This window comes from Lupinus angustifolius, chromosome LG18 (genome assembly GCF_001865875.1).
Source record: "Lupinus angustifolius cultivar Tanjil chromosome LG18, LupAngTanjil_v1.0, whole genome shotgun sequence".
Taxonomy (NCBI): Eukaryota; Viridiplantae; Streptophyta; class Magnoliopsida; order Fabales; family Fabaceae; genus Lupinus; species Lupinus angustifolius.
The window spans coordinates 14,197,412-14,220,024 of NC_032026.1; the positions used below are offsets into that span (position 1 = coordinate 14,197,412).

Here is a 22,613-nt window from a genome sequence, read left to right on the forward strand (position 1 = left end):
ATTATTAATATTAATTTTAGTAGTTGACTCCAAATTTTATATCCATGTCTCTCTCACTCGAATATTTACTTGAACGCATGCTTTCAAGTTTTTTTTTTAATTTAGAGTTGAAACTCTAAGATGTGGACCATAGCTTGGATGATGAGTGATTAGTGGGTGGGTGGGTTACAGGTGAGAATGAATTACAGGAGAAGGAAGTCAATCAGGTAACGTGGTGGCAAGTGCAGTTAGTTGTTGACGCCACCAACTTTACTGAGCTGGATTTTTTCTGTGTTTGTACAATTTCCAAATGCATTTACCCTTTCTACTCTTGCATCTTCTCTCTCACACTGGCAAGTGCCATGCCACCTAACCTATAAGTGAAAACATTGATATAATTTCACTTTCTATTTTACTCAACACTTTCAAATTTCTATAAAAAAACTTATAATCATATGTATCCACCACCAACATATTAACCAACTCTCTTACCTTATAATTTGATTAGTTGATATCATAAAATAAAAATGTAAATCGACATATACGAAGTGTTTGTTACCACTAATTATTATAATGTAAAAATGTATTTCATTTAAATTCACATGATATCACATCTAGCATGAGCATGATGTAATATTTTTATATAACATAAAAAATTCGTTTGCTTTCATATTGCTTAATTTCTAAAAGATTGGAATAATTATGTTCCAAAAATAACCACTACAAAGCCAAAGGTTTGCTTTGGATATACATGAGCATGATAAGGTGATAGATGATAAGTAATATTATTTCGGGTATTATAATACATATTCCCACCATAATAATTCCCACCATAATAGTTGTGTTATGAGTATTTTTATGGACATAGAAGTCGGTTATTTTCGCCATCCCTAATTGTTTTGCAATCATCCTTCAGAAAAAACTAAGTTAACATCAATGGCAGTTCTGAATTCTATTCTATTAAGTATGAGACGCAAAGAGACCCGATAAGGAAGGCACGAAAATTTTTAGCTGGAGTGCAAGATTTCCTTCCCACAATTCTCTTAATTGACTGAAAAGGCTCTAAAATGAACTTGCTTATATAAAATTACTATAAAATTTATCTTACCCCATAAACTACGCGATTAAGTCGCAAGTGCAAACAAATCATAACAGGCACAAATACAACGGATAAAAGTAAGAGAAGAACTAAAATTAAGTTGAAGAAAGTCTGCTCAAGAAGGAAAGCCACAAACACCACAAGCACTACTATGATGTCTCTGTGCTGAAGGACATGAATGTCCCACAATGTGGAAGAACCAAATAATTTGTGTGATATGGTACAAATGAGATAAAGCAATACAAACCCAATGGTAATGGTTCATGTCTATGGTTGTGTTAGTACACCCAAAAACCAAAAAATAAGGAGAAAAAACCACATTATTCTATTAAAGAAATGAATCAACATTGAATAGATTACTCATACATTGTTCTTTTGGAACATTGGCATGCATACAAGCAACTATCTAAACCTGTTACCTGTCAGCACTCGCCACTACTTCCTACTAATGCCATTTGAAAATATGGATGAAGTCATGAATTAAACAAGCATAAACATACAAGCTGTGCTGCTGCTTGCAGTGTATTGACGTATATATCTCGTAGCCCAACAATCAAAACAAGCCTGCAACTCACCCCAATAAATACACGGTTGTCCGTGATAGTGTCACATATGGGGAGTAATAAACTGCTCTCCACAAAGGTCTGAAAGTTTGCTGCACTGGTTGTTTTGAGTAAGCGCTCCGCAAAACAAGCAAACAACTCCAATTAATCATCCATTGATGTGTAGATCATCCTGCAGCAGAATGAACATTTTAGAACAAAATCTTCATTCTTCACAAAACCGTAAAATTGACAGAAAATAAGGCCGTTTTAGAGTCACGTACCAAAATACAGAGATGAAAAGGGTAAAAGTAAGATAGAAGAGTTTGACAAGCCGTTGCTTCTTTTCCCAGGAAAGCAGGTTGAATATCTCAGTAACATCAACTAAATGCTTTCCTTGTCTATATCTGATCAAAGGAATAGAATAAAGCAGGTAATTAGCATGACCAGATTACATACACTCTAGTACATTTAGATATCAAACATTGTTATTGCAAAAAAAAACATAAACATAACCAACCAAAGAAAAATTAATGAAGTCAAACTAAATTATAAAAAAAAAGGTGGTCTGATGCACGAGGCTCCCACTTAAAGAGTCTCAGGAGGGTACACGTATGTAGCTCTATCCATATAAGCGAAAAAGTTGTTTCCAGGATTTGGACCCTCGACCTCCATATCACAAGCAAGCAACCTTACCATTCCGTTGAGGCTCACCCTCTTTCAAACCAAATTATACAATGTAAAAAACTGGAAAAAAGCTTGAATATAAGTAAAAGTACATAAAATTAGTTTGGTTCAATTGTCTAAACATTCCTACACAAAAACTAAAATGCACAAGAATGTGAAGATAGCGTAGAACTTCAAATTCAAACTTGCTTCCCTTAATCCCTCGCCCAAAACTACAAACACATTTTCCCCTTAATGAGGTTTCTCAAATAATATAATATTTATCAACCAGCATAAGAAATGTAGCTTGATTAGCAACTCCATGGATATTGCATAAACCAAAATATAGGTTACTGCTATTAGATTGACCAGATTGATGCATCACCAACTAGTTACTTGTTTACTAGGTACTCACATTATGGCAGTGCTGAAATATGCAAAGACCGAAAATATAAAACAACCTACCAATCTCTAGGTAGTGTGCATACATGGATTATTTCAACTTGGAGAAATATTCGATAACCTGTAATTTTGTATCGCTAAGAATGAACAAATTACCTAGCGTATTAGAAAATTTTGTAGAAAACTTACAATTGCACATTGAAGTAGAGGTAAGGAGCAGCAAAGAGTGACATAAGCCAATGCCCTGTAACAAGGTAGAAGCAGCATAGGACACCTTGTATAATAAACTCAGGCAAAACCACCATGTTTATTCGGGTTGAGGAGTCATAAGGATTTATATAATCAAATTCAAGATCAGCCAGGCACATTAGCTGGAACAAATTTTGAACAATGATAGCATATGTTAGAATGTTAGATGATACTAATGTGATAAAAGCAACCAAGTGCATCATAAAACTCCTTGAAAAGAAACCAATGACAATGATATGGATGTAACATAATATCATCATAGGGTCTAAGGATAAACGAAACTCTAAATCCGAAATCCTTACCTTTCCACATTCCAGTATATAGACCACTTCCAAAAATCATGATAAACAGCATCTTATGCAATTTAAGGACACTTGTTTAGGAATTTCAACAACAGCAAAAAGTTTCTCCATAATTGATTTTGGCAAAAGCATTTTTTTGAGAAGCTGAAATTCACCAATTCTTTACAAATAAACAGTTTTCAGAAAACTCAACGACACAAGCATAACAACTGTTAGAAATGACTTTTCCCCATCAATTCCCGTTACTTATTTAATTTTTTTAATATAAAAAAACTACCTTTCATAAAATCTTACAACCTAAAAGTTTACAACAAAGTTGAAATGTAAATGAATTGAATTATAGATGCAATGATTATATTTTGGTCCACCCTGTAATGAAATTGATAGCAATAATTACATGAAACCCTTAAATGTAACATTAAAAAGAAGGAAATGAATTGTATCGAATTAAATTACCTGGTAAGTAACGAGGACGAGTAATGCAATAAGGAGGAAGAAGGAGATGAGCCACGCAAAAAGATCACCCATCTTCTTCTTCTTCCTCCTAATTTCTTTTCCTCTTTCTCCTTTCAACTTTTTTCAACTTCAATTTATATTACTATACGATTCCCACCACATTGTTTTCAGCACGTGCCGACCACGCACGCCTTGCTTTAGATATCTACGCCACGCCTTACATCTACCATTCTACGTACATGTATATGTATGTACATACGTATAATACATACCAACAATTGAATAATACCCTTCCTCAAATTGATTAGAAACAATTATAACAAACTCAACTTGGGCCCCTTGTATTTGTGTTTTGTAGAATAGATATTTAGATGGGTTGGGCACATTTATAAATGGTTGATTTCATAGCAGTCCTAATGTTTGAGTTGAATTATAATTTTATCTTGTTCAAGAAATTATTTAGCGTGTTAGTTAACATAAATAATTTATTTGAAACTAAGAAGAGAAAAATAGATTAAAAAGAAGAAAATATATCTCTCAAATTTCTCGAATGGAGATTTATTATTTTAAATAGTATTGCAAATTTTGTATCATAATGAAGGAGTTTAGATCTCTTAATCAAATATTGGGTTGAATTTTAGAATTCAAATATTGTAAAAAAATGTTAAGAAGAGTTTGACCGTGCGCTTCTTTCTTTGGTTTTTTTTTCTTGATATATAATTGTTTTCCATAAAAAACGAGACTAAGCCACACAAAAAAGAAAACCAATTTTGGGGATCTCATAACTCCATAAGTATCCTCACAAATAAGAGGAAACAAAAAATGGTGAATAAGTGAATTGAATCTAAATAAAAATCATTAAAACTAACACTATGTTTGATCAATGAGAGAAAATAGAAAGAAAGTGGAAGGAAAGAAAAAAGGTAAAAAAATGAGATGATAATTCTGTTGTTTAGTATGATTGAAAATAGAAGGAAAGTAAAAAGGGAAAAATATTTATACATAACTTAACAAAAATAACATAAATGTCATTGTTACTTTTATATATAAAAAATTATGTAGCATTTCTAGTTTTCAAAATTATATTTTGTTGTTACAAATTACATAAATAAATAATTTTTTATATTAACTTAATGTAACAATTTTTGTATAATATATAAACTATAAAATTTAATATAACAATTTTTTATTATAAAATCCTATGAAAATCATTAATATTCTATATTTTATTCTTATTAATGCATCTAAAGAAACCATAACTCATATTTGGTTACTACTTTTATATTTGTAATCATCCCACTTTTGCACATTTCGTTTTGTATTTTTAATTTATTTATTATTTATTATTTTATTCTTAATTTTAAGAAATTATGTTTTTTATTTTCACTTCTTTTTTATTGACATACATGATTATTATTTATGTGAGTTCATGACCAATGGAATTAATTAATTAAGTAAACTAATTTCACATAGAATTAAATATAAATAATAAGTTTATTAAATATAAATATTTGTGAGTTTTTTTAATTAACTAATGGTAGAAGGATAAATTTGTAATTTTTCCTGGTTTTCTTTCCTTTCTCCATTTTCTTCACAAAGTAGGGAAAAAAAGTTTTTTGTAGACCCATGCATATTTTTTCTTTCCCTCTTATTTTGTGTTGAAACCAAATAATGGAAAATGATATTTTCTTTTCTTTCCTCTTATTCTGACCATTACTTCATTTGTGTAACTATTAACTTCTCGGTAGGTGTGGCATAGAGAATTAGTGATGTTCCAGTTCAACTTCAAACACTTTTGTACTTCACAGTGGAAGGTTGGGAGAGGCAAAAATGATAACAAGAGAACCACACTTTTAGAATCCATCTGAAAGAGGGAGCACATAATAATTTTTCAAGGTACATATAATCTAATAGAACCAGGCAAAATACTAATGTGTTGCCTAATGACATGAATATTGTGCAATCACTTATATCTCCAAATAACAACAATACAAGTTAAAGTTTGAACGGATGTAAATGGGTTGAAGTAAAATATTATACATTATTTTATGTAAACCTAATGTAAAAAAAGAGAAAAATAATCAAACACAAATCTTTATTTTCTAATAATATAAAGATCGTCACCTCTCAAACAAAAGTCTCATTCTCATATAGATAGAATACATCCAAAATCAAGACATGTTTTGCAACAATAGCATTGAAATATGCATTACCACAACAATGTATACACAATTTGGCAATCAAATCCTCCATTGGCAAATGTGCATTGAAATAATAAAGATGGGTGGAAATCACCATATAATAAGTGCAAAATCTGCCATACGCTGCCTAGCTAGAAGAGATGCGAGGCTTCAAGCAGAGGAAGAAATTCCTTGACCCCAAGTTCTTTAACTTCTCATTTGGCTTTAAACCTGCACCACCACAATAGTTGGAGGAGTTACACTCAAGTACTCATGTTCCGTAAACTAGTTACATACAACACGCCACACCTCACATTTTAAGACAATTGTATTTATGATTTTTGGTATTGTAGATTTTATTGGTTCTCTAGTTCATCTTAGCATGAATTTTTCTCTTGGAGGGAATGCAAGGAACTACTATTTATTAATCCATTACCAAGTAGAAATTAATACAATCATCACATAGATCATAGATGATAGTCCTCAAAATGCTAAATATGTGGTATGATTAAATAGATAGCGTATCTTTTGTCTCATAAAATATATTTTTTCAACAAATCACAATATGAGAGTGACATTTATTGCTATATAAAATACTAGACTAAACTACATCAATTCCTAAAATATTGGATAAATGAAAAGCAAAAAAGGGAAACTTTGAGGTGAAAATAATAGAGAAAGGAAGACAATTAATTACTTTGGAGACTGTAAGGTGAGTAGTGAAGGTGATAGCAATTTGGATCAGTGTCTCTCAAGAGAGGCCTTCTCTTTCCCTTATCATAAATTACCAACACAGCCTTTATCAAATCTCTAACGTTGTCTTCAGGTAACATCAAAACCTTAATTGTTCCCAAGCTGTTGTGGATAGTGACATTGAATAATAGTTTTGATGGGCGAAGAGAGTCATTAGTTGTTTCTATGGGTTGTTGTAGTGTACTAGGAGTGGAGACAAATCCACCCATTGGTTTTTGGAAGGGATATATTTGCTTGCATGTGAAAGAGGAGATGCAAGTAACTGAGGTTATTGGAAAATGAAATGGATATGAATTATGAAATGAATAGTATATAAACCCTTCTGGTGGGGCTTCAATGGTAAAGCGAAGCTTCTTGGAAACTGCAATAGTTTTAACTTTCCTTTTCAGAGTGAGTTATATTTTTGAGCATGAGAGAAACCTGAATCATGGATAAACATGGCACGTTATTTCTTCTTATCCCAAAAATTATTATTAGGTAAATGATTAATTCTATTACAAATTATTCTACATCATAATTAACATGCCTCTCACAAACTTTCTTCTTTAATAATGATTGCTTTTACTAAGTTGCATTTGTCATTTTGTGTGTGGATATTATTACTATCATTATTAAAATTTTCAAATCAAAATATAAATATCAACTGTGTTGATTGGACGAACTTTTTTGCTCAATTAATCGACTTATATTTAAATTGCTGAAAATCGGTTTGAAGGAATTAAACCACTTTAAAGTGCGCGGTTAGACAAACTTTTTTTTTTGGTGCTGACATTAAAAAAAATCAATATTTTCTTAATATAAATATTTATACACTGTCAATACATACGGTTATCATTCACTTACATTATTTTTATTTACGAGTAAATGTTAATTAAACATAAATGATTATATAAAAGTCATACATACATGTTTTTTAATAGTGTATTGACATGTACTTCATATTTGCCGACCCATATTTTTATTTTATACAACTAAATATTTAATTTTTATATATCTCATTTGTATAATTAGAATGTTTTTTATTGTATTTGATAAATTGTGTATTATATTTTTATTGGATATATTTAAATTATAATTTTTTTTATTTTTATCAGAATATTAAATTTAAAGTAACAACTTGAAATTAATATTTCTTTTCACACGTACAATGAAAAATATTTAATAAATATGAATATATTAAGAATATTAATCGGGTATTGCATGGCTAAAATACTAGTTTGATGATTTAATCCTTAAAATAGAGTAAAATAAAATACAGTGTGCAACTCTCAGGAATTATTGTGTCATTCTGGAGATGATATCATAATTTACTTTTAAGCGAAATTAAAATGAAATTTTTTTACAATCCTAATGAGTGGAACTCATCTCAAGAAATAGAGAGATAAATAACTATTTTCTTTATATTTTAAAGATAAAATTGTAATATTATTTTAAATAAAAACGATATAAATATTAATATGTGTTGTTTTTCTTTACTTTTACACAACAGTTATCTCTCTGAGAGTAGACTCACTAAATTCCAATGACTATAGCAATAGCATATATCAAACTGTTTAAATGGAAGGGTTAGTCGTTATTTTAATTCTTCGGTTTTCATGGATAGATATATAAATATCAATGTTGTCCGAGCAATACTATATAGGCCCGTCTAGCTCAGTTGGTAGAGCGCAAGGCTCTTAACCTTGTGGTCGTGGGTTCGAGCCCCACGGTGGGCGTTTTAGTTCTACTACTTTTTTCAAGGACTAACCTTCGTGGGCTTTTTAGTTATGTGACCTCAACCAAAAAATTAAGGAAGGCCTGATGCAGTATAACTCTGTTTCTGGGTCCAAATGGTACAATATAACTTAGGTAAAGTTTGCAGGAATTATTGGCCCTTCCTGTTTTTTTCTTAAACTAGTTTTATGAAGTCATGGAAATTAGAAATGAGTTTTCTCATTGTGTCACTGACTTTATTATAGCTTTCTTTTTTAAAGCATCATTAGAAATATCAGTTTCAATTTTTGCCCATACATGTGGTTGTGGATCCATTGGTAATCATAGGTTTAGAGTTAACATGGTCCATAAATACTAGACCAATTCCTCAACGTCATTCACTTTCCTTATTCATTTTTGGTATTTTTGATAGTGAATTCCAAACCTATATTTACTACACTTCTATTTAAGAGTAGACACAGGTGAACCATGGTTATCTCAATTCTCGGTTCCTCCCTTCCCACTTGGAGTAGTTGGTTTAATCAAATATCTGGATTTGAGACTAAGACTGGTTAATAAGAATGAATTGTAGATGACATTAACGTCAATATAAAAAACTTTTATATTGTTAATATAAAAAGAAATTCTCATAAAAATATATTACTCATTCTATCTGAAATTTTCGGAACTTTTATCCCGGAGTATTAAATAACATAATACAAAAATCCCACCAGGTAATAATTAGAGTATATTTATTTATAATTAACAACGGCGCCGCCATTGTTAATTGCAAAATATGGGGAATTTAATAAGAGGAGCCACCAACGTTGATTTCTGTTATAAATAAATAAGCAAACCAATAGAATGATTGTTGTCATAATATTATAATTTATAATAAAGATTTGTTATCTAAACAATATCCTAAATTTTATCTCATATCAAAAATAAAAATGTTAATATATTTTTAATTAGTCTAAGATAAAATTTAGGATACAATATATATAGATCATATATCTGACAACCTCACTGACCAGATATTTACAAAAGGGGAAGTTGGGTTAGGCACTAGACAAGTGAAATGAATTACGATTCACGTTCGAATGAAATGAACATCCCCTGAACGTTGATCAACATGCCTCACCCATCTCTTACCCTTAACTAAATTATTTACCCCAGTAGGAGAAACATGTGCCATTTCAATTCCCTTCCCAACAGGAAGAAACACCGACCGAACAAGTTTATGTGAAGATCCTTGTCCTAAAACACTCCTCCACATGAAACTGGAACTAGAATCAGGTTTAGAGGAAACATTCTTACACACAAGCACAGCACCCTTGTTGCTTAACTTAGCCAACCTCAACACTCTATGATAATCCTTGCGCCTAGAATCAACTACTAAAAAATCTATACCTACTAAATCATTCATCACTTCATCTGCTTCACCCACCATGATTTCTGGGGACATGCCTGTTTCAATCATTCTTGAACTGTACTCTGATCTTGACCTTTCATCAGGAACTATACAAACGTGTCTTCCACCTGTGTAGTGTTTCGCTATAGATAAACCCATGCTTGTGGATATAACTCCACCTTGTGACCATGTCTCAGCTATTAGTTTTGTGTTCCACCCTGCAGCCATGGCTGAAATCATCTCCGCCACCCCAGATTCATGAAAATTCTGGCACTGCATAATATGAAAGAAAAAAGTTAAATACTAATGAATTGGAAGTGAAACATAACATCGAATAAACTATTAATGGGTAAGTATATAAAATATTCTTACAGATTGAACGGTGTGTATGTATGCCTTAGATGCTCTCTCTGCAGACCAAGCTAGCTTCATTTTTTTCTTGTGTTGGGTAATGAAATTTTGGTAGAACCTTATGTTGGTTAGTTTCTGGTATGGAAGAGGGTTTCAGGTTTGAACTATATTTATGGGGTGAGCGTGTATACTTTTGACTATAGACTCTAGAGATAAGGACAGTTTACACTTCTTTTCTTCATCCTGCACCAGAGTAACGTGTTGGATTACGATAGCGGTGACCTTTAACTTTTAAGACAAGATGTGTAACTGCATTTGTTAATTCCACATCTTATTTTCTGGGTGCTTTCTTTGTCAACGCCCCAACAAATTATACAATACTATGCCTTATTTGAAAATAAGAATTACTTATGACTCAGATAGGAACTGTATAGTATTATTTAATATATTAGAATTTATATAAAAATATATTAATGTCATTAATTGTTATTATAAAATTTGAGTAATAAATGTGATAGGTTATGTATAAAATTTACAGCAATAAGTAAGATATCATCTCATGACACACGTGACTTACGAAAATCTATAATCTTATGGTTGTTTTTTCTGCTTTTCATTGCAGTAAAATAGAAGACCAGGACCTAACTTTAAAATGGATTGGGATCCTCTCCTATACAGGAGAGTCAAATATTAGAATATGAGATTATATTTATTTCATTATTTATAATAAGTTTTGTGTAAAAGTATTTTAAAATTTAAACCATTAATTTTTTTTAAATTCTCGTATCAGAATCTTATGTAGTATTGGATCATCTCTCGATCTATTACTGGTTTTGGATTTTAGTGGCGGACAATTTTAGTCGTAGTTGCAAATGCAACTTAGCCTTGTGGGGCAAGCAATTTCTGAGTGGTGATTGACTGTTGCACAAAATATCTAGAAATATCCAAGTACCACTAAATATCAAACATTCTCCCGTTCATTACTATCTACTATAATTTTGATTTGATTTTAATGTAAAATCACTTTTTAACAAAATAGTATGAAATTATTAATTTAAGAATTATATTAACAAATATACATTTTTAAATAGGAAAAAATGAAAATCAATCTTAACAAATTAATTTCAACAATTTTCAAATTTTGAAAATATATGTTTTTAATATAAAATTTCTCTTTCGTCTTAATATTACTTATGGAGTTGTAATGCTACTACATTCAAAAGTGGCAAGGGGCAATTTTAACCTTCATGTGTTTCTAGACAGAAAGAAAGAAAAGAAGATGAGAGGAGAAAAATAGTATAAAAGTGTGTTTTTCACTTATTTGGTTAAAAATAGAGGAGAGGATAAAACGGAAGAGCAATTCACAAAAATTCGTTCTCATCTGATTTGAAGAGAAAGTTGAATAAAGAGAGTTGAATGGTGTGAAATAACTAATACAACCTTTAAAAACCATTCATTTTAAAAGCAAATACTTTCTTTGATTGAAAATGTATATCTTATTTTTTAAAACATAATGTCATTTATTTCTTCTCTTTCTTTTTCCTTTCACCTTATCAAATATTAAATAATATAAAAATCTACCATCTTTCTTTAATAATTCATCCAACATGCTTTTTTCTTCTCAATTAATGGAAACATTTAGTGAGACATGTCAAATAGTAGTAGCTGATTAAGGTTGGTAGGTTACAGAAGAGACAATACGCCACGCCACAGTCACCGTCAGTTAGTTACGCCACAAAGCTAGCAACAACAACCACCTACACGTCCAGATGTTAATTAACGTCACCACATAAGAAAATTTATTTGCCTTATATGGGTAATATTAAATAATATACATTAAATATATATTTTTGCAATTACATTTTTTTAATAAACCTTTCATTTTTTCATACTAATTAATAAAATAATAATTTTTGAAATGTTGATATCTATACTATTAACAATGACAAAACAATATATAATCATCACCATGACATATTTTTTATATTTCAAACTTATTTTTTTGTATTATTAATAACTTCATTGTTTTCACTTTTTATATTAATATATCATTAATCTTTCATACATTCTCTTATTTCTATATTCTCTCTTTCTCAAGTAAAACAAACAATATCATAAAAAATATATTAATGATTATTAGAGCATAAAATGAGAAATTCACATAATTTTTATGTATATCATATCAACTACCATATATTATATTCTAAATTATCACTCTCTATTAAGTTTATATATTGCATTCTATATTAGAAAAATTACAAAATGTGAGTGACCGACTCTAGTTTTTATAAATTGGAGAGTTGAACTACTTTTATTTATTTGTTAATATGTTTATAGCAATGTATAATTGAGTCTTAGTTCATTGCATATGGACAATTTCTCAATGCCTAATCCAACAGAAACCTCTGCCTAACAAGTTTCTATCTGTTTGTGAGAGGATAATAAGTTCCACCCCTTTGCAAATTCAATTTCGTCAGTTTTGCAGCATAATGTGATGGAATATTGTTCGTTAACACCAAAAGAAAAAGTGACATACAATATGATCCTGCTCCGTACTATTTTTGTTTATGTTGTTCGTAGGAGAAGGAGAATAAATGCAGCATCGCTCATTATTTTCAATTCTAGATGTTCCCGATGCTCTCTCTCAAACCCTTTAGTCATCCATTAAATAATAACATTATTTATTTATTTATGTGTTAATTTTTAATAGGTGGGGACATATAAGTGAGACATATTTTGGGATAAGTGATCTTTATTCATGCATCACTCGGATAGAGATCCCATGTCTAGGGATGACAACGAGCACGGGTAGTAGTTATCCGCTGCCCTTTCGAAATAGGAGAGCAATACTTATACTCTCCTGTACCCATAGGGTATCTGCGTGCGAATTTTTCGTGGGTATTTATGTGTACCTGCAGGCAAAATGGGTACCCGCGGAATTCTTTTATTTTTATTGAATTTCTAATTTCATTCTTCTATTATGTTTTAAATGAGATGAAATTTAATTATTTATGTATATTTTGAATGAATATTTGACAAAAATGCTAAATTTACGGAAGTTTTCTATTTTTTGTGATTTATTATTCTCATTTACTTCAGAAAAAGTATATACTTTTCTTTGCAAGACATGTATATTTGTACATATGTAATAATATTTGTAGGGTGTTTTACCATTAAACAAAAGACGTAAGCAAGGTAAAAAGATGTAAACAAAGTAAAAAGAAAAGATGTACATAGTGTAATGAATTTTATGATAGTGTATTTTTTATTTTAATTAAAAATAATATAATAATCATATACATAACGGATACAAGTGGGTACGGCTACCATAATACACATACTCGTCTATATGTACTACATGTATTTTTAAAAACCAATTTTTAAAACTCGCGAGTACCCATTTGTGACATGTATTCGTGCCTGTATGGGGTGTAAGCGGTCCATTTGGATCAGTTTTTAGGCAAAAAATGATCATATTCAAACACGTAATTAACATGCGGTCTAGACCGATCTGCTATGTTTATATTAAGATGTCTGATCCAATCCGATCCAAATATAATATGCGGTTTCGGTTCGGTTTGAATCGGTTTTTTATTTTATAAAATATTGAAATTGCACTTACATTCAAAACTCATAAAAATGACTAAATATTAAGCATAAACCAACAATGAAAATAGTGTTCAACAACGTTAAAATGTGCGCAACTATAGTATAAGTAAATAACATCATAAAATAGTAATAAATAGTAAGACAATAATAATAAAAGTAAAAAAAAATAGTAACAACAACAACAAGACAACAAAATAACAAGATATCAATAACAATAATATGAGTACTTGCAACGTAATTTTAACAGATATGGTGTTCCACCGATGATTAATAATAATAATACTTTCATAACAATAAAATTCACATAAAACACCTAATCAGAATAACACTTGAATCCTCTTTATTTGGTTGTGAGATTGGTTTAAGTTCCAAAAAAGTGTATCAAAAAATATAGCATCATGTATATAAGTATGTGTTATAGAATATAACAAATAAAATATACATACAATTTTGGAGTTGAGATATAAGAATAAGTTTGGAAGACACTTAAAATTTACATATTATTTTGGTCCGGTTTGGATTCAAGAGGTGAAACCAAAGTTCGGACCGCACCAATCGATCTTTAAAAAATAAGTTCAACACGATTCCAATGCATTCAGTTTTTGCAATTTCGGTCTATTTTGGATCATTTTTCGATTTTATTGTTAGATCGATCTAGATTTGAACACCCATACAAGTGGGTACGGATACCATAATACTCATACTCGCCCGTATGTTCTACATGTATTTTTAAAAACCCATTTTTAAAACTTGTGAGTACCCATTTGTGACATGTACCCGTGCCCGTATGGGTTTTACCCGGAGTACCCACGGGTCCGAGTTTTTTGCCATCCCTACACATGTCTCAAACGATATCTCACTTCATGTCCTAAGCTAATCATAGTGGTACTTTTTTCTTTAAATTTTCTTTTATATATATGTTAATATATGATTAGTTTGAGATGAACAATAAGACACGTTGTTACCGGTGATTCCCATCCCATCACTCGCCATCATTTTTTCCTCCAATTTTTTAAATCATGTTGGGCTGGCCCAAGAAGGTTTTTCCATTTGATGTGAACGACGTCGTTAACTAGGGTGAATAATTAAAAACGTAAAGATAGCGCAAAAGAGAGCATTATCAATCATAGTCTGAGATCTGATCAGAGTGAATAAGAGGGAGGCGATAATTCATTTTTCACAGAAAAGAAGAAGAAAAATTCCAAACCGATAACCCGAAAATATGGGTAAGGATCTTAGCGATGACCAAGTTTCTTCAATGAAGGAAGCTTTCACTCTCTTCGACACCGACGGTGACGGTAAGATCGCTCCATCGGAGCTCGGAATCCTTATGCGCTCTCTCGGCGGCAACCCTACCCAAGCTCAACTCAAAGCCATCGCCGCCGAAGAGAATCTTACCGCCCCCTTCGATTTCCCCCGATTTCTAGACCTAATGGCGAAGCACATGAAACCTGAGCCCTTCGATCGCCAGCTCCGTGATGCATTCAAGGTTCTGGACAAGGAGTCCTCCGGCTTCATCTCCGTGACGGAGCTCCGTCACATTCTCACCAGCATCGGCGAGAAGCTCGAGCCTGCTGAGTTCGATGAGTGGATCAGGGAAGTTGATGTTGGCTCCGATGGCAAGATCCGTTACGAGGATTTCATCGCCCGAATGGTCGCTAAGTAAAACAGATCAATGATATTGAATCGGTTTAAATGCGTTCTTTCCGGTATTGCTTCTGTTTAATCTTGTAATGCTTGGTTTGCTTCGTCAGTGGATCAATCAATTAACCTAGTTATGCTCAATTTTAATTTTAACTGAATGTGTTGTGTTATGTAGCTAAGTGTGGGTGATTTTAGGGAACGGTGGCAATTCAATTCGCCCTATTTGTTTTCTTTTTGCGTGCTTGATGAAATAGACCCGGTCATGATTTGGAGAATATGTTTATATAATCATATGTTCCTTGTTTTAATTTTTTTGTCAAACTTGTATTTTAATTTTCTGTGAAGTAGAATGAATGAGGAAGGAAAGGAGGGTGATGCAATCTTATTAAATTATAGAATCAATACACGATGCAAATCTCCTCATGCATGTGATTGTGGGTTTCCACTCGCTGCGTAACTATCTGAATGATGTCTTAACTTCAAAACATCATGATTCAAGAGTGCTTTGTCAAGCATTTCTCCATTTGCTTCGTGATGTCTCAGACTTTTATTGTTGAATTGTTGAAAGAAGAGAGAAATAAGTATGATTCAATATAGAAATGTTACTTTGGTTTGGACATTACTATGGTAAGATTTTATTTAGGAAATACTGTCTCTTTGGAATTGGTACTCACAACAGCTGCATATATTACTGATAGTTCAATAGAAGTTGGATGTGAATTGTAAAAGCTATAGAATATGCAAGGGATGGAACCCCATGCCTCTTGCAGGCAAAGCCAATGCTCTACCATTTGAGCAGTATTTTCAATAGGAGGATTAGAAAGATAAATGTTGCTACAATATACATGATATTTTGCATCTCTCTCCGCATTTATTATTCAAGATCTGAACATGAAATTTAGACATTGGTTCCTTATATGATTAATGATCTATCTCTAGGCACCTTTCGGAATAAGTATTTATATACAACTCTTTGAGTTCAGGTTAGGAAGCAGAAGTCATTTTCTTCTGTATCAAGCTTTGGGGAGATGATCAATGAACGGTTAGTCTGATATAAAGATTCCCATATTTGCAGTGATTATTGCAAATTTTAAGTTAGCCCCAAAGTGGCATAAACAATTCTGATGATGTAAGAATATGGAATGAATGTTATCAGCTAGATGGGGATGGGAAAAATAAAGATTATAACTGGGGTACTGAGCAGTAAATAAGTCAAATGTAGTGTGTATATTCGAGCTTTTGCATGTGGGATTGTGTTCTTATTCATTAGGTCTGACTAGGCATGATTCCCTAAAAGAACTGAACTTCTTGTACCAATGTCTTGATGCTTGGTTAAGCTCATACAAACTCTTGTTCAATTTGTACACACGAGCTATTCTTTTCCTTTGACCTTGAAGCCCCTGTGTTGCTCCTTATAATAACTGTCTTCTCAAGCCCGATTGCATGTTTCCTGCAACACTCTTTAAGTGAACCCCAACATTCACCATCATTATCTTCTCGAACACACTTTAACTTTCTTTTCTTTCTCTTTCAACACTTGCTTGAAAATTTGTGAAGACACGGGTATATGGTCTTTAGATTTGAAAGCAAAAGCCCACACTATGCACACCTTTTAAGATGTACCTTTCATAGAAAGTGATTTTCGTTTGGCAAGGATGGTAAGCCCTTTCTCACTCAAGTGGCTAAAACTAATATGCCATAAATCAGAGGAGAATCTTCAATTGCATTTCCCTCTTCCTTGCATAGCTTTGCAGATATCCTATAATAAAAAGAGCTAAAGCTCTATTCATTTGCGATCACTAAGGGCCATTTGGTAACTATTTCATTTACTGTAAACAAAACATTAGGGAAACATGATTATTGGGTTTGAATTCTATTCATATGAGGATGTTGCTACACGATTATTGGGTTTGAATACTCTTAAGTAGTTTTTTAATGAATGGAATAGAATATGGCAGAGAGAATGTTATGTGCCAACTGTGGACAATACCCGATTTGAATAATAAATCCTGGACTAATCCAAGAAGTCAAAGATTAAATCTCTTTACAATAGTGTATGAAATTATTAAAATCATGGATGAATATGTAAGGTTCATATGACCCGGAGGATAGAATGGTGCTAAGCTTTTTAAAGGAACAACGTGGCTTGGCTGTTTGCTCTAATAACTTTTCAATTTTCTTGCACTTTTGAACAATTGTAATTCCCTTTTTAAAATGAGTGGTTCTCCGTTGTCTATAAATTTTTCTTCCATTTTGATGAATGAAAACATCTTTTACTTTAACTTAAATATACGAGAATAAAATATATCCTACCATAAGAAGATAAATTATCTCATCTAGCCACTAAAATCATGACATATGTTTTAATAATCAGCTATCTTTCATTGTAGCACCACTCAAATTCTTTATTTTCATTTCTTCAGCCTTGTTCTTCATATCCTAAACTCATAACACCCAACTACATGAGCTTTTCACTAGAATGGTCATTCAACAAACATCCCCAAAGGAGGTTGTATCATCAGCAAGGGTGAGAGTGAGATGAGACCAAGAGATAAGGGTGAGTATCATATTGAGGGTAGAGTTGAGGAATCACGCAAGGTAAATAATTTACAGAAAAAGCTAAAGAATAACAGCCATAATACCACGAATTCATCCACGTTAAGTTTATATCCCAACATTTTTTAACCAGACCTCAAACAATCGTGTTCAAAATAATTATAGAAAAGTAACTACACGCACGATAGACCAAGAAGAGATCAAGGAATGGCGAAAAATAAAATAGACTGCACTTGATTTTCTCAAATTCTTTGACTTAACAAAAACAACTCAATTTCCCAACTATTTCCTTTCCAATCCAATCTACTTAAAAGTCATATTAGCATATACAACTGTCTAATTGCTTCTTTGCAAGAACAATCACCTTCCATAAAATTAATTTATTTCATCTGAACAATTCCAGCACTGATCAGCTTTTGGATCTTATTCATCACCATTAGGTTCTTTGTATGTTCCTGTGCAGCCTTGGGATTTTCCTGGAAATCAACCAATACCTGCATACATACCAAACTATCATTAGCATATCTCATCCTTTTTACACCAGTGCAGTACACATCAAAGTTCAATCAAGGGGCAAAAGAAACCTGTCTCATAACAGGGTCTTGGAGAATGTTCTGTATCTCAGGGTCCTGCATTGCCTTGGCCTGCAAAAATACAAAATTTAGAAGCATGTAGAATGAACACATAAAAAACTTAATAAGCAAAACTACTACATTTAAATTAAAGTTATTTTATGTTTTCACGTTAATCCTATTAAGTTTTTTTCTATTTCAAATAAATCATTAAATTATTTTATGCTTTAAAGTTCATCCTAAGTTAATTTTCCAAGACTTTTTATAGCTTAGATCCTATTTTTTTTGTCTGTGGTCTAATTTCCTATAAATAATAGAACAAACAAATTTCTATATCATTTTACTCCGAGCTCCAAAATTGAAACAAAAAAAAATTACAAGTGTAACACTATGCCATACCTGTCTCTCTTTCAATTCATCAGGACTTAAATCCCCCCGACTGGCCTTATTAATTTGTTGTACACATCTGAAATGGATATTAGATGATTAGATACACACGTTATGCAGTGACCATGGAGAGTTATACAAATTACAGCAAAGTAGAACAAAATCACACCTTGAAATGCCATCAAGCATCTCTTGGTTGTCAGGGTCATGTTTCAACCCCTCCCTATATGTTTCCAAAGCCTTCTCATGTTCTTTCATGAAAAACTGTACTGCACCTTTCCTCGTATAACCCTTTACGAAGGTAGGATCAAGCTCAATGCACTTCTCTGCATCCTTTAAACCTTCAGGCATTGCCCCCAATTTAGTGTAGCATGCAGCTCTGTTGCTGTAAGTCTGAAAAATGGAGTATTCCAATTGATTAGAATCCCCATTTGCCATTAAACACAACAAATATCACAGTAGTTTCAAAAGATTATAATTACCCTTGGATCATTTGGGTTTCTTCTTAAGGACTCTGTGTAATGCGTGATAGCCTCGGGATACTTCTGCTGCTTGAAGAATTCATTTCCTGTTATGCAAATGGTTCAAGTTATACAAAGTTACTTTGGTCGCAAATTAAGAAAAAGATGGTGTCCACAGAAAGGAAACAAAGCAAAGATTATTCTCAGCATAGAGATAATGCTCACAAGAAACCAATAGCAAAAAAGAAAAAGAGAAAGGCTAAGAAATAATACCTTTTTCTCTCTCCTCATCAGCCAATTTTGGATCAAAATATTCCTGTTGTTCGAGTTCTTTCTTAGCCTTTTCAGCTTCATTCAGTTTCTTCAAGGTATCTGGATTGCGGTGCTCTGTAAGTGCTTTTTGGTAAGTTTCAATGGCAGGATCATAATCCTTTGACGATTTGGCCAATTTGACTAAGGCATTTCCTTTCCTTGTCAAAGCTCTTGCTATCATTTTGTAGTCTGATCTTAGCTCTCTTCCTCTTTCAACGGCCTTGTCACAATCTTTAATGCATTCCTCATACTGTAAAAACATTCGTCAAAAATAGTTGTAATAATGCAAAATACAAGATAGAATATCCCTTACCAAAGAAAAATATAATATCCTTAACTTTTGTTTCATACGAATTCATAGTCTGATATATCAAATACATGCTATAAAAACGGAACATGATGCTACGTGAAATCTCAGGCAGGCTAAAAAAATCAGCAAATTTGGCGAAGTTCATTAGTGAGAAAACAACTTTCAGCAACAAGACTACTGTGACATTGATGGCAATATCATGGCATGTTAAGTGTGAATATGACATCAACTACTATCCTTGTTTATACTCTAAATTCCTTCAACCAAACATAGCCTAAGATGTGAACCATTAATACCAGTGTACTAGTAGTATTATGAGCACTGACAGTACAAGTACTGATACTGGAAATGACAAAATTTCTAAAACCGGTATGCAGGTACAACATAACTCGAAAGGAAAAAAAAGAACTGAATCATGACAAAATGTTATACACTCCTATCAAATTAGGCTAAGAATACTACTAAGTCCTAACCATAAGACACTGACTTCATTTGGGTAGAAAGCTAACACATGTCACTTTATTATGCTCAAGATAGTATTTTAGGCACACCATTTAGGAGTATATAACATTTATATTGAATCATAATCATAAGACAAATACAATTTTCATAATGTTTCATTAACTACAATGTTTTTTAAGACCATAAAGCATCTCAATTAAGCCAGAATATTGTGAAATAATAGTTTGATTCATTTTATATGGAACCAAATAACTTACCTAACAAAACATGATATTTTGGCATAATTAATGAGTTCTATTTCAGTGATATGATCATGTGTGTATTTTGGGTAAGCAAACATCTGAAAGCACAAGTAGTAGCAAATACTTCATAGTATACATGACAAACCAATAATATACTTAATCTATAAATGAAATGAAAAAAGCATACCTTTCCCATCTCAAGGTAAACAGCAGCACGATTAGTGAGATATGAAATGTCCTCATCATCCAACTCCAAAGCTTTTGAGTAATGCTGAATCGCGGTATCGAAATCCTTCTTCTTATACGCAGCATTACCATCCTCTTTCTCCTTCTGAGCCTGAACCTTCCTCTCCTTCACCTCTTTCTCCTCGTCCGCTACTTCCATAGGTTCCGGCTGAGGCTCCGGTTCAGGCTCGACAGCTCTCTTCTTCTCCGATTGCAACGGAGAAGAAGACAAAGAAGCCTCAGCTTCAGGAATATCAAAGTCATCATTAGCGGTTTGAATCTTGACATTAAGCAAAACCCCAATAGCTCGCATGACTCTTTGATCCTTCAAATACAAGTTCAAATTATTCGGATCTTTCTGAATATCCTGCATCATTTTCACAAAATCAGGTTGTTGAAGATAAATCCTAGTGGCTGAGTCAGCAGTGAGCTTGGCCCACATCTCGGGCCCGGAGAAAGCCTCGCCGAACGGGCTTCCCGATGGCGGTGGGCCCGAACGGGACCTGGAAGCGACGGCCTGAGCATCTGCTAATCCGGATTTTAGGGCATCATTGTTAGGATCAATTTCGAGACCTTTCTTATAAGCCGAAACGGCGTCGCTGTGTTGACCTAAACCGATATGAGCGGCGCCGAGGCGGCTATAGCCTTTGGACCAGTCGGGCTTGAGCTCGACGATCTTCTTGGCGTCGGTCAAGGCGTCGGTGTAGTTTTGAAGGGAAGCGTATGCGGCGGATCGATTTGAATAGAGGACGTGGTTGGTTGGGGATAAAGCGATGGCGTCGGAGAAGTGGCGGATAGCGGTTGCGTAATCGCCGGAAGAGAAAGCGGCGTTGCCTTTGGCTTTAGCTTCGTCGGCCATTGAGGGATCGAAATTGGGGAACGCAGGGTGTGGTTTTGGTTTTATGAGAAGAAACGCAAAATAACAGAGAAGGGTTTTATTTTAAGGGAAGTGTGAGAGATGTGAAGTGGTTATAGGGAGTGTGGGATACACTAGAGATTTCTCGGGTTTGTGGTCTCTCGAATGTTCTGAACGCATTTCCATATTTGTGTTTTTTTGTTTCTCATGTGTATTATTGTATTAGAGACAATCTTGTTCGAGCTGGGAACATCTACAGGTATGTGAGGCTAAGTCTCCCAATAGTTATTTTTTCCATTCACAAGACTCGAACCCGATTCTTACTTAAAGAGAATCAAACATGTACCACTTGAACCAAACGCTCATTTTCATTTCCATATTTGTGTTTGGCAACAACTGTAAATAATTTTATTTAAACTTCCTCTAAACTACATGTATCATCGATAAATAATAGATAATATACTACTAATAGACTCCTAGACTATTATTATATATTATGAAAGACATCACTCTCTCCACTAAATGCAACTATATTCAAATGAATTCAAGACCAGCTAGAATAAATTGGTGTAAGTTGTTTTAAGCACTTATCCATAAACAGAGAATAATGCTTTTTCTCTTCCTTTTCTATTTTCAGGATTTTTATTAGTAATGGTTAATTTCAGAATGTTAGAGCACCCTAATTAGTAATTACTTATATTTTTGTTATATTTCATCACCACGTTACTTTTAAGGCTTCAATAACATTCTATTATTATTGTATAATTATCAAAATATTGTATACGTGAAAAGTAATAATGGAAAGCCTCACTTGACTTGAGTTTTAACTAAGAACACTCCACTATAAAATAATTTAAAACTATCATCTTTTGAGGCGTAGAAATTTCCAATATAA

At 32.6% G+C, this 22,613-nt stretch overlaps 5 protein-coding genes and 1 non-coding gene across 8 annotated transcripts; 2 read left to right on the forward strand and 4 right to left on the reverse strand.

Annotated features, from left to right (window-relative positions):
* Positions 1,385 to 3,832, reverse strand: LOC109332249 (protein cornichon homolog 4-like). 3 transcript variants are annotated; one of them, XM_019567166.1, is made up of 5 exons: positions 3,696 to 3,832; positions 2,878 to 3,059; positions 1,905 to 2,027; positions 1,782 to 1,813; positions 1,385 to 1,749 (listed from the first exon to the last, which is right to left on the reverse strand). In XM_019567166.1, exons 1-4 carry the CDS (start codon positions 3,765 to 3,767, stop codon positions 1,786 to 1,788), a joined length of 405 nt encoding a protein of 134 aa, XP_019422711.1. In that variant the 5' UTR covers positions 3,768 to 3,832; the 3' UTR covers positions 1,385 to 1,749; positions 1,782 to 1,785. The 3 variants fall into 3 exon arrangements, with proteins under 3 accessions (XP_019422711.1, XP_019422710.1, XP_019422709.1); XM_019567165.1 differs by having other exon boundaries at positions 1,385 to 1,705; positions 1,777 to 1,813; positions 3,696 to 3,831; XM_019567164.1 differs by having other exon boundaries at positions 1,385 to 1,813; positions 3,696 to 3,830.
* Positions 5,818 to 6,998, reverse strand: LOC109332653. Its single transcript, XM_019567667.1, has 2 exons — positions 6,573 to 6,998; positions 5,818 to 6,106 (listed from the first exon to the last, which is right to left on the reverse strand). Exons 1-2 carry the CDS (start codon positions 6,835 to 6,837, stop codon positions 6,024 to 6,026), a joined length of 348 nt encoding a protein of 115 aa, XP_019423212.1. The 5' UTR covers positions 6,838 to 6,998; the 3' UTR covers positions 5,818 to 6,023.
* Positions 8,271 to 8,343, forward strand: TRNAK-CUU. The gene has a single exon. It is a non-coding gene; the product is annotated as a tRNA-Lys (tRNA).
* LOC109332294 lies at positions 9,391 to 10,259 on the reverse strand. The gene is made up of 2 exons (XM_019567236.1): positions 10,104 to 10,259; positions 9,391 to 10,004 (listed from the first exon to the last, which is right to left on the reverse strand). Exons 1-2 carry the CDS (start codon positions 10,161 to 10,163, stop codon positions 9,411 to 9,413), a joined length of 654 nt encoding a protein of 217 aa, XP_019422781.1. The 5' UTR covers positions 10,164 to 10,259; the 3' UTR covers positions 9,391 to 9,410.
* LOC109333432 (probable calcium-binding protein CML13) lies at positions 14,824 to 15,646 on the forward strand. Its single transcript, XM_019568915.1, has one exon. The coding sequence runs from the start codon at positions 14,914 to 14,916 to the stop codon at positions 15,355 to 15,357; it is 444 nt and encodes a 147-aa protein (XP_019424460.1). The 5' UTR covers positions 14,824 to 14,913; the 3' UTR covers positions 15,358 to 15,646.
* On the reverse strand, positions 18,020 to 21,857 carry LOC109333131 (hsp70-Hsp90 organizing protein 1-like). The gene is made up of 7 exons (XM_019568419.1): positions 20,825 to 21,857; positions 19,585 to 19,873; positions 19,333 to 19,418; positions 19,020 to 19,243; positions 18,863 to 18,929; positions 18,476 to 18,535; positions 18,020 to 18,385 (listed from the first exon to the last, which is right to left on the reverse strand). The coding sequence occupies exons 1-7, from the start codon at positions 21,719 to 21,721 to the stop codon at positions 18,272 to 18,274; spliced, it is 1,737 nt and encodes a 578-aa protein (XP_019423964.1). The 5' UTR covers positions 21,722 to 21,857; the 3' UTR covers positions 18,020 to 18,271.